A 12,061-nucleotide genomic window follows, 5' to 3' on the forward strand; every position below is an offset into this window, starting at 1 on the left:
ATATATTCAATAAATAATAATTCACCGAGTTTCTAGTCTAGGGGGAAAATGAGAGAAGTACACAATTATGTTTTAATTCTCGCCAATGTAATAGCAAAATGTGTGAATGCCCCCAAGGTGGCTGGGGCTTGGGGAGGCAAAGATTTGTATAAAGTGCTAGTGAACCTGTAAACTTGTGTATCCACAGTGAGATCTTTCTATAACATCTATGGCCCCTATGTGACACCTGCAACGACGGGGTTGGCTAAATAACTCACGGTTAAAGCACCTCTCAACCAGGGTTTCCTTGACCATAAAGTGGCAACAACACTACAACCCACCCTGAGACTCGATGAGGATGAGACAGACCGTGAAGAGAGAAGTACCAGACTTGGCCTGGCCCCAAGGGAGTCATGAGGGTTCTTAGGCACAGTTTTATTTCTGTTGCTGTTGACAACGATCCCTTCCAATGACACTTCAAGGTGGGGTGGACATGCTCACTCTGCAGATGAAGAAACAGGCCCTCATTGACAGCCAAAACCAAGATGCCAATATCAGGGACAACAGGTAACCCTCTGGGGGAATTTCCCCAGCACTCTTCTGGTTTAATCTCCACAATCACTTTCAAGGTGGGCACAATCATCCGCCCCATTTTAAAATGAAGGAAACCAATGCAGGGTAGACAGGTGGTTCTAGGGACTTGCCCCAGGCCACACAGCATGTAAGTGGCCACCTCTCACACCACACTGCAAGCTCTGGGATGCAAAGAACCGGGTTTGAGTCCAGCACATGTCCCTGCACCCCTCCCCCATGCATCTCTGGCCCATGGTATTCTGTTGATTGAGTGAATTTTTTCTGTTCACATCACAAATGCTAGCTTCGTCTGTTAGTAAGAAATGCAGTGACATAGCCTCGCTGGTCAGAGTGGGCAAACAGGAATGCAATGTTCCTCATCAGGAGGACAGCCACAACTTAACACCCACTCACAGTATGGTACATGCAAGAGAAGTGGATATACTGGCTTAGGCTGGCACCTTGGGCAGCTTGCCAAAGGAGCCCATGGAAGCCTGGAGAGCAGGGTCAAGCAGGTCTTGCGCAATGGTTATAAAACATGGTAGGAGCACTTGGTCACACTGGGGGTGGCCAGCTCCCGCCTCTGCTGCTTCATCCATGCAGCTCCCTTCCAGGCAGGTCTCTGGTCCCAGAGAGTACAAGGGCCTTAAGGTAACAAGGACCTACTCTGTGCAGGGCAGGAAAATGAGCCTCAAGGCGGGGGTAAGCCCAGCCTCTGCTGCTATGTGCCAGCTGTCAAATGACATTGGACCTACTGTGTGCACGGGGGGGGGGCAGGGCTGGACAGCCTGGGCCTCTGCTGCTATGTTCACACAGCCCCCTTTCCTAAGCAGGGCAACTCCTAGAAGGAAGAGGCGTGTGAACCAGCCTGATGACCTACTGTGTGCAAGGGACGAGGACTGGACTGCAGCGGGCCCGGATCCAAGCCCAGCTGTGCACACTGGTGTGTGGGGAATCAAAATTTGCCGCCCCAGGGGGCCAGCCTGGTGGCACAGTGGTTAAGTTCCCACATTCTGCTTCAGCAGCCCAGGATTCACCGGTTTGGATCCCAGGTGTGGACCCAGGCACTGCTTGTCAAGCCACGTTGTGGCAGGCGTCCCACATGTAAAGCAGAGGAAGATGGGCACAGATGTCAGCCCAGGGCTAATCTTCCTCAAAAAAAAAAAAAAAGAAGAATTTGCCACCCCAAAATGTGTCTCTTTGGCTTATTTTCAAGAACTAGAGACTCAAAGACACTTTGACCTTCCCCCAATTGCCTGAAAGAATTTTAGGTAGAAGACCTGTCCCCGCGACAGGCCATCATCATAGGTAATTCTAGGTGTGGTAGACAGAGGCTTTTAGCAAGGGCCAGTTTATCAAAAGATCTCTTCCGGATCCCCTTGTTTACAGACGGCCAAGAAAACACTCGTTTACCAAACATTTGCTTTTCCATCTCCATATGAATTGCCTCCCCGCCCGCCTCAAGACCCACACCACTACCGCCAACATCCTCCTTCCTCTTTAGCTGAAGATGGTATTTAAGGTAGCAGCTTCAGCCATTTTGGCGAGTTGCTCAGTTTTCTTGGGTTTCTCCCATGTACACGTTATCAAACTTTGGTTTTCTCCTGTTGTTCTGCCTCACGTCAATTTAGTTCTTAGATCAGGCAGAAGGACCTAGAGGGTAGAGGAATAGTTCTTCCTCCCCTACAGGTGCATTGAAGGGGCTGCGGTTTCATGGGAGGCTCATAGGGCTCCCTCAGCCCCTGGACCGAGAAACAGAGAGTGACAACAAGAATGACTACTTTGTGAAAGCCAATCCCAGGGACGGCCTGCGGCGCCAGTCAGCTGTGCTCAGGCCGCCGCCACCGCTGACGGAGATTCCCATGGCCGAACCGGCGCTAAAATGCCCAGGGACGCCGTGGGGGTACCATCCCCTCGCAGCAGAGTAACCGGCACTCACCCCACCTCGGGGGCACAGCCCGGCCCCAGGGACTACAGCTTCCGCCGCCTCGCCTAAAGCTCCTACGGATGTGCCCAGGGGGCACTTCCGGGCCCTGCGCGGACTACACTTCCCAGAGGCCTCAGCGTCCGCTAGCCTCTGCCTACAGCTCCCACGATGCCCCAGAGACACTTCCGGACCCTGAGTGCGTGCGGACCGCGCTTCCCCGTCTCTGCAACCACGTGTGCCTGCCTACAACACCCGTAACGCCCAGGCAGCGCTTTCTGCCCTGGAGACAACAAGGACCACACTTCCTTGAGGCTTCCCGTCCGCGGGTCCTACAACGACTGAGCAGCACTTAGAGCCCCGGACACGGAATAGACTGCATTTCCCAGAGGTTCGGCGCCCGCGCGTTCCTTTTACGTCTCCACAATGCCCCAGGAAGCCCTTCCAGCCCTGAGACAGCGCACACTACACTCCCTAAAGGACTCGGAGCTCGCGGCTCCCCCTCCTTCTTCCTTCTGCCCCTAGCCTGCAGATCTCACAATGTTCAGGCAGCATTTAAAGCCCCCGACACAATGCGGACTCCACTGCCCGAAGACCAGCGCTTGCACGCCCCTCCCCACAGCTCCCACGATACCGCGGAGAGCACTTATGGCCCCCAAGACGCTGCGGAGTCCATTTTGCAGAGGGCTCTTCACCCGCTCCCCCACCCCTATTGCCCCAGGGCCTTTACACGTGCACTGTGCCAGGAAGGCTCCTCTCCTGGTTACTTCCTGCTCTCTTGCCTCTCAGTTCAATGCCCTCCGGCCCTTGTCAGATCGCCCATCACTGCACTTCTCTCCACATGCTGCAGACCACATCCACATCTGCTGGCCTGGGCCGGCCCCGTCAGAGGCCACAGAGACCCACAGATGGAGTCGGTGCTCTCATCTCTCCACCCTGCAGTGGCTGCGAGGCTGCTGGCGCCTCCCACACCCCTGGCCTTACCCAGACAAGACACTCCTCAAGGCTAGCTGAGGCCCTTGGTGAGGAGGCATGGGGAAGTAAAGTTTCTGGAGGGCACTGGGCCCTGCACTCCTCGCTTGTTTCTCCATCCGCACAGACATTTGTGTACATCCAAGTTTATTCTCACTCTGCTCCTGGACTCAGTGTTGTCCCACCCTGTGCAGGGGATACGGCCGGGCTGGGATTCATGAGATCTCGTGCACGTCTCGGGTGGAGGTAACACTGCAAGTGGGGGTGGTTGTCAGCGTTGAGCCCGGCCCCTTTGGATGTCCAGATGTGGAATGCCAGGTGGTCAGAGTCTCCAGGTTCCCTCGCACACAGCCTGATACGTGTCCTGTGTCAGGGGCCGGAAAGCCTGCGCCTGATTGTCCAGCACAAACAGGGGGTCAGCAATGACGCCCACATTGAAGCCCTCACGTACTAAGCGGGACTTCACCAGTTTGAATGTGCTCGTGATCTCCAGGGTGTCCTGCAGGGACAGAGACCATAACCCCGATGGTGACTCCCTGGCCTCGGTCTCCCTCCTCCCACCCACCTACTCCTGCCACCCTGAGCTCACCTGGATACGGACGAAATGGGGGGCAGCGTAGGCAGGAAGCCAAGAACGCACGTGCTGGTACAGCCTCTGCCCATCGAAGCTCTGGCCGGGGGCCAGCTGCACGGCAGCCATGCCTACCTTGCCCTCACACCCTGGGAAGCACAGCGGTCACTCTGGGCCGGCCTACCTCACAGTGCCCAGGGCTGACCCTCTCGCCTGGCCCAGCTCTGCTCACTGACTGTGCCCCAGCTGCTCCCCCACCTGTGAAACCGGGCAACAACCCTCCACCCATGAGGTGAACCCTCCGCACCTGGCACAGACACACCGTAGACGTTCACCTCCTGCAGGAAGTCAACAAGGGCCAACACGCCCTCCACCTCCCGCGTGGACACGTTCTCCCCCTTCCATCTGCGGTATGGGACCCGGCGCTCGTGACCACGCCCCGGCACGGGGAAGCCCCGCCTCTCGCCCCCCCTCCCCCCCCACCGCGGGAGCCGAGGGCCCGCCCCGGCCCTTCAGGATCCAGAAGCCCCGCCCCCCGGTCCCGCCCCGAGAGGCCCCGCCCCCTACCGGAAGGTGTCCCCGAGGCGGTCGCGGAAGTAGAGGAAGCCTTCGCAGTCCATGGCCAGGACGTCCCCCGTGTTGTAGTAAACGTCGTTCGGGCGCCGCACGTTCCGCACCAACTTCCGTTCCGACTGCTCTCGGGGCCCACGGTAGCCCAGGAAAGGGTGGCGGCCTAGCACCTGGGTCAAGAGGAGCCCCGCCTCCCCTGGGGGTAGGGGTAGTTGGGGCATTAACCACGGACCAGGCCTCAGGAGCCCGCCAGCCCCCAGCCGGAGGTTTCCAATAGTGGACTCTTCGTCACCCGGGACCCCGCCAGAGACCCAGAGATACAGACAGGGAGATCAGAAATGAGAGCCAGGCAGGGAGACAAAATGAGACACGAGCGAGAAGGTGGCATCGGGGAGACCACCAGAAATAGGAAAAGGATGGCAAGGGATGGACGAGGGGCAAAGACAAATGGTGGTGGGAAGAGAGACCGCCAGGACCTTGCAAAGCCCCGGGAGAGAAGCCCCTGGATGGTATGGACAAGAGACTGATGCCTAGGAGGATGAGACTTCCGCAGAAGCTCGAGAGAACAACTCAGATGGACACCCAGAGACCCCGCAGAGCAAGAGACTGAGGCTGGGGAGCCAGGTAGAGCTGAGGCTGAGGGTCCCAGACGGCCAACAGATGGGCCGGGGACTCAGGGTACGGGTGAGGGCTGCAGACACCACCACTGGGCACCGACTTCAAAGCTTCGGGCAGCTTGTTCTAGCCAAGGAGGAAACTGAGGGTCCCTACCCTTCCCACACCCAGAAAACATTTTCCAGCCACAATACCTGACCCCACAGGGATGCAGAAGCCCCGATGGTCCCTCACAGGCTCCTCGGCCTCCATGTCGAACTGTACCAGCTCAAAGGGGGACAGCATCTGAATGGAGGGTGAGGAGGTGTCAGCAGAGGTCCTATGGGCTCAGCCTCAATCAGGGCCACTGCCATTTCCAACCCACTCACTCGAAGGAGGCAGCTTGTCTTGCCCAAGGCCCCACAGCGCCCTGGATAGTTGACAAAGCCACCGTTGCCTTCCGTGGAGCCGTAGGCTTCCAGGATCCGAATGGGGCCAAAGCGCTGCTGGAAAGTCTCCCACACATCTGCCCGGAGTCCATTGCCCATCGCCAGGCGCACTGTATGTGTCCGGTCCTCTGGTCGCTGCAGGTAGATCCCAAGAAAGGCGAAGAGAAATCCTTACCTGGGAGGGCTATCTTGGGTCCTTACCTGAGGAGATACCTGCGAGGTGATGGGGGCCTATACCTAGAGGATGTACCCGGGGTTCTTACTTGCAAGTAGTACCTGGAGTCTGTATCTGGAGGGTTACCTGCAGGGGAGTTACCTGGGGGCCTTTTCTGGAGCAATACCTAAGGATGACTGGAGGCCTCATCTTGGGTCTTACCTGGGGGAAATATCTGGGGTCTTATATAGGGGTAATTACGTGAAACTTTTACCTGGGGTGGGGGGTGAGGAATTTACCTGGAGGTAACCTGGGGAGTGACTTGAAGCTTCATCCTGGGGAGTTACCTGGGGCCTTACTTGGGGGTAGTTTGCTGGATCCTTTCCCTGAGGGGTTACCTAGAGGTCTTATCTGGAGAGGTACCTGGGGACCTTGCCTGGAGATAGTCACCGGGGGTCCATACCTCACTGCTCTGTAAGGATGAGGTCAGCTCACATCTAGTGAGTTTGTCCTGAGCCATACGCTGTTTTAGGCACTTTACGGGTGTTTAATTCTCACAATACCTCCTTGAGGTATTGTCCTCGTTTTCCAAATGAGGACACTGTGGCTGAGGGAGGTGAAATCACCTGCCCAAGGTAGCACAGCTGATCATCGAAGGAGCCATGACTGGAAACCTTCTGTGGATGGGGCTGGCCCGCTGGCGCAGCGGTTAAGTTCACACATTCCACTTCTCGGTGGCCCGGGCTTCGCCAGTTGGGATCCCGGGTGCGGACACGGCACTGCTTGGCAAAAAGCCATGCTGTGGTAGGCATCCCATGTATAAAGTAGAGGAAGATGGGCATGGATGTTAGCTCAGGGCCAGTCTTCCTCAGCAAAAAGAGGATTGGCAGTAGTTGGCTCAGGGCTAATCTTCCTCAAAAAAAAAAAAAAAAAGAAACCTTGTGTGGGACTCATTATCTGTGGCTTTTGCCAGGGGTGTTTTACCTGAGGGACGTTGCCTGAGTCTTGTACCTGAATCTACCTGAGACCTTTACCTGGGGTGTTCACCATGGAGCCCTAATCTTAGCACCTCACCTGGGGAGTGTTACACAGGTACCGCAGGACCTCGCCCACATAATGGATCACAGTCACACCATGCTGCCGACAGTCATCCCAGAAGCAGGAGGCAGAGAACTTAGGGGCCAGGACACAGGTCACTCCTGGGAGGGAGGAGAGGAAAGAGTTTTAGGTCATGCTTCCAAATCAATGTGAGAAACTGCTTTGATCACCTAACTATGGCCCCCTGAAGTACAGGATGATATTGGGCTCATCTCTGTGTCCCTGGCCCAGCCAGGACTGCCCCCATTAGAAGAGCATAGGCTGACCTAGGGTCAAATCTTGTCTCCAGAATGTGTGGAAAGCTCGGTGCCTGCTACAAAGTGAGCACTGCTAAATAAGGGCTGTGAATATTAATCTTTCTTGATTATGATAAATGTTTTATGAATGTCTTGCTGGGTAGATGGATAGAAAGGTGGATGAATGGATGGATGGATGGATGTGTGGACAGATTTTTGGGACCCCTCTCTCTGATCTAACAGGCGATCTAGCAAGCAAACTGCATAGGCTTTAAGTCAGTACAATAAAATCCATGCTGTTCCATGAAGCAGCTGTGCAGGCCATCGTCAGCCTGTGTCAAATGACTTTGCAACCCCACACCTGACTTAAGGCACCAACTGGAGACAGCAGCAACATGAAAAGATTAAGTGTACCTAGTTCCTACATCCACAGCTGCATTTCTTGGAGACTGAGGGAATAATTAATGACCCTGGTTTTTGCCTCCCTCCACACATAGATAATGCCAGCATCTCTGAATTCATTTGATACATAACCAAGGAATTCTTGCTTGTGTTACTTTTAATGTATAATCTACAGAAAAAACAGATATACCCTATCTTTTTTTGACATATATGAAATCTAGTTGTAAGTTGTTTTTTTCCCTCTTCTCTGCATGTGCAGTGTTTTGTGAAAGAGACATAAGCTGCACTTAAACTTACACACTTCGGAGCAGTTCCTCAGAATACTCTGTTGGACTGTGTCCTGGGATTTGAATTCCTCACCTTGATTATCAAATAGACTCCTTTAATTAACCTTTACCCAGACTCTTTATTTCAGTTGACAGATGGGTGGATGGATATATAGATGTTTTTAAGGATGGACACATGGATTAATAAATTTTAGGGGCCACTACATCACCCCAGGAGAGTGATCCCTCCTTTTCTGATTACCTCCTCTACAGCTGGCTCTATGGAAGGTACACACCCTACCTCAAGCCTAATCCTCAACAAAGCCTGACAAGCTAAATATCATCATCCCTGCACCCAAAGGGACAGTTACTCATGTGCTTGGTGAGGTAGCAAGTGTTTGTCTTCTTTGAGGCTGTATTTTTGGCAGAGAGGTAAAATATAAAGCCCTCTCTGTGAAAATAGATGCCAGTCCTTGAAAGCGACAGCTTTGTTTGCAACCCCTAATGACACGCCTGATTCTGGAAAGGTCTTCAAGAGCTGGTAAAACCAGGGGGACGGGGGCGAGTGGTTAAGTTTGCACACTCTGCTTTGGCGGCCCAGGGTTTCGCCAATTCAAATCCTGGGTGTGGACATGGCACCACTCATCAAGCCATGCTGAGGCGGCATCCCACATCCCACAACTAGAAGGACCCACAACTAAAAAATATGTAACTACGTACCAGGGGGCTTTGGGGAGAAAAAGGAAAAATGAAATCTTTTAAAAAATAAAAATCAGGGGGAGGGTTGATAGGGAGTTTTCCGATTAAAGCTTCTGAATTCATGTTAGCCTCCCTAAGGTAGGATAACAGTTATGAGCTGCCTCCAATGTGACGAATTAGGAAGCACAATGCACCCCACCAAGGTTCTTGAATAATTGAACTGAATCTAACAACATCTCTAGAGGGAATTTCCAGTCTGACAGGAAATTTGGGGGAAAGAGGAGCACAGACCAAACAAGCAAGTACAATAAGGAGACTTTAACTGTAAAAAGACAATTAGAGAACTAGGGAAATTTGAACATGAAGTGTACATCAGATGATTAAAGAGCTACTGTTGATTTAGTCAGATGTGACAATCACTATGGTTTATAGTTTTTAAGTTCTTATATGTTAGAAATACCTACTGCAATATTTACAAGCTGAAAGACAGAGTGTCTAGGATTTGTTCTAAAATAATCCAGAAAGAAAGGAGAGTACATATGAAGTGAAATTGGCAGGACGTTAACAATTGTTGAGGCTGGGTGAGGATATGTTAGATATAATCAAACTATTTGCTTACTTTTTTCTATGTCTGAAGTTGTCTATGATAAAAAAAAAATTTAGGGGGTGGCCCCACGGCCTAGTGGTTAAGTTCACATGCTCCCCTGTGGCAGCCCAGGGTTTCACTGGTTCAGATCCTGGGTGCGGACATGGTACCACTCATCAAGCCATGCTGAGGCGGCATCCCACATGCCACAACTAGAGATATCCACAACTTAAAATATACAACTATGTACCAGGGTGCTTTGGGGAGAAAAAGGAAAAATAAAATCTTTAAAAAAAATTATATTAAGATCTGAGAGTAAAAAAGACAAGTGGAAGCGGAGGAGGAAGTGATAAATGAAACAAGTACAGCAAAATGTCGATGGTGGCTGAAGCTGGGTAACCTATGGGACCTTCTAACCCTGACAGCCCCACTCTGACATCCCGTCTAGAGGTCCTGTGGGTTGGAGGGGTCCTCAGGGAAGGGCTTACCGAGTTCCAGGCAGCCGAGGACTCCAATGACAAGCCCCATCACGTGGTACAGAGGCAAGACTGTGTAGACTACGTCATCAGCTCTCACCCCAGACAAGGACAGCATCCTGCACATCTGTAGCAACCGCTCATGTGTGAGGATGGCTGGCTTCGGGAGCCCTAGGAAACAAAGGAGTGGGAAGGGTGTGGTGGTGAAAGGACAGCACAAGAGGGATCAGCACACAGGGGTGTGTCTCCATGGTCAGGGGTTTGAGGTTCTCAGAAGGGGGTCAAGTATGCGAATTTGTGGGTGGGTTCAGGGAGGACAAATTGGATTTGGAGTTCAGAGGCTGAATTCCAAAGTTCAGTTAGGGTTTCAGTGGCTGTTTACTGAGCAGAGGCAGGGTTCTGGCACAGACCACTCAGATCACATTGGGGGTCAGAGTTCAGGCCAGGTGTCACAATCAAAGGGCAGGGTTTCAGAGGTCAAGTTTGAGGCACAGATCAGGCCTGGGGTCAGGTCAGCAGGAGAGTTCAGAGGTTGGGACTAGGGCTGCCAGGCGCCCTCACCAGTGGTCCCTGAGGTGTAGATGAACAGGGCAGGGCTTCGTGGTGTGATCCCAGCACGCACGTCAGCAGGCACGGGGTCTGCAGGTGCATCCTCAAGGGCAGCCACCAGAGCCCCCACCCCTTGCGTGGGAGAGGAGTGGCTGAGGTAGAAGCAGCGGATGTTCTCTGCCTGCAGCTCGGGAAGGACCTCCTCCAGGTTCTCCTGGAGGTCTGCAAGGATGGTTCAGAGGAGAAACTGAGGCAAAGCCCACCTTCAAGTTCTCAAGAGAGGACTTGAGACCCACAGATGGAGAAGAGCCCACTGCCAGCCAGAGGAAGCAGCCAGCAGAGAAGCTTCTGCATTCCTCTGTCAAGAACCCCCAAATTAGTATTTTTTGGCAAAAAGAAATGAAATAGCCATGGTGAAGGAAAAAACAAATTCTGCTGCTCTCAGAATTACTTTCCAGCAACTAAGTTCTGACTCTAATTGCCTGTGAGGGTGGGTGGGGAGGAAGGAGCTCCTTGCCCAGCCCCAGGACCCTTGGACTAGTGGTCCTCTGTCTGTTCCCTGCTCCTGTCCCTGCCCCCTTTTGTCGTCCGCTGGCCTCTTGGGTCCTCACCTGGGTCCACCACCAGCACCTGAGCCCCAGAGCTCAGCACCGAGTGCACCAGGGGCGCCCTCCTGCCGTGCGGATTGATCCAGGCCACTGGGCAGCCCAGCTTGGCCAGCCCCAGCCACAAGCCCAGGGCAGGAATGGCCTGGGAGGGCAGCATCAGAAGGGCAACAGTCTCCTGGGCATGCGGGCCCACAGAGCCACCCAGCTTGGCCTTCAGGGCCCACGCCGCATGGCAGGCCCGGGCATCCAGCTCCCCAAAGGTGACTGAGCAGTCCCCTGGCCCTGTGCACACCAAGGCCGCGTGACCCGGCTGCGCTCGTGCCTGCCGCTCAAAGGCATCCACAAAAGTGTCGGGCGGCTGGCGGCTCAAACGCGCCCTGACGTCCAGGCCCAGGCGGAGGATCCTGATGATAAAGGCCATATCAGCAGGCAGCCAGCGCAGGCCGGGGGGCAGCTGTGTGGGCAGCAGGGCCAGTGTGAGGGCCCCGGTCCCCAGACTCAGCCAGTGGGGCATCCAGGGACCAAGCCAGGGCCAAGCCAGTAGGGCCAGGCCAAGCAGCACACAGCAGGTGGAGTCCTCTAGGAGCCAGCGCAGTGCCAGGGCCATGGCTGCAGGCCATACCGGCTGCCCCAGGCTTCGAAGCAGGAACAGCAGCAACAGCAAGAAGGCCAGTCGCAGCCTGACGCCCATTGCACCTGCTTCGCCCTGAGAAATGTCCATGGAATGCTCACCTCTTCCCCGGGTGACCTGGCCTGGAACTCTGGACCCCCAGGGCAGCCCATCAGCCCCGCCCACTGGCAGTAGCCCAGAGATGTTAGCAGTGCTCTGGCCCCAGGACTCTGCCCCCAGCCCTTCACCCCACCTGTTTGTTTCTCATTGCCTGGTCCTCTGCGTGGCTCCAGCCCCTCCGCCTCTGTCACCACTGGCTGTGGGCCAGGCACTGGGGAAACAGGCAGAAACTCCTGCTCTCAGGAAGGTGATGTTCCAGTCAGGCCAACTGCAAAACCAGCAGGATAGCAAGGGAAATCTCGCCGCAAGCACTGCTTGCTGCGGGGTCCCATGACACTTGCTGGCCAGCTGCCCAGTGGGCAGCCCAAGGGTCCAGCTGCCACTCCCCTGCCCCCTGAACTTGCCTGGCAGGGCAGGTATCCTTAGGCTCAGATCCCCTCATGGCACCCTTGTTCCAAAGACCCTCTAGGCCCCCCCAAAACTGAAATGCCAACAATCATGCCCATCAGAACAAGGGAGAGCAAGTTTTAAGTCCAAATGGCCTTCAGAGTCTGGCTGGAAGACTGGAGGGAAGGGCCTCGAAATCTGCATCTTGGATAGCAGCAGCGGGGATTGTGGCCCGGGG

The 12,061-nt window shown here is 54.4% G+C and overlaps 1 protein-coding gene across 3 annotated transcripts; it reads right to left on the reverse strand.

Annotated features, from left to right (window-relative positions):
- Positions 1 to 399: 399 nt before the first annotated feature.
- On the reverse strand, positions 400 to 11,563 carry SLC27A5 (solute carrier family 27 member 5). Of its 3 annotated transcripts, XM_008544632.2 has the most exons (10): positions 10,710 to 11,542; positions 10,111 to 10,320; positions 9,562 to 9,720; positions 6,861 to 6,985; positions 5,573 to 5,767; positions 5,399 to 5,489; positions 4,587 to 4,785; positions 4,327 to 4,424; positions 4,038 to 4,168; positions 400 to 3,947 (listed from the first exon to the last, which is right to left on the reverse strand). In XM_008544632.2, exons 1-10 carry the CDS (start codon positions 11,425 to 11,427, stop codon positions 3,771 to 3,773), a joined length of 2,103 nt encoding a protein of 700 aa, XP_008542854.1. In that variant the 5' UTR covers positions 11,428 to 11,542; the 3' UTR covers positions 400 to 3,770. The 3 variants fall into 3 exon arrangements, with proteins under 3 accessions (XP_008542854.1, XP_008542855.1, XP_008542856.1); XM_008544633.2 differs by lacking the exon at positions 4,038 to 4,168 and having other exon boundaries at positions 400 to 3,839; positions 10,710 to 11,563; XM_008544634.2 differs by lacking the exon at positions 4,038 to 4,168 and having other exon boundaries at positions 10,710 to 11,563.
- Between the last annotated feature and the right edge of the window lie 498 nt (positions 11,564 to 12,061).

The sequence above is a fragment of the Equus przewalskii genome, chromosome 9 (genome assembly GCF_037783145.1).
Source record: "Equus przewalskii isolate Varuska chromosome 9, EquPr2, whole genome shotgun sequence".
NCBI classification, from domain to species: domain Eukaryota; kingdom Metazoa; phylum Chordata; class Mammalia; order Perissodactyla; family Equidae; genus Equus; species Equus przewalskii.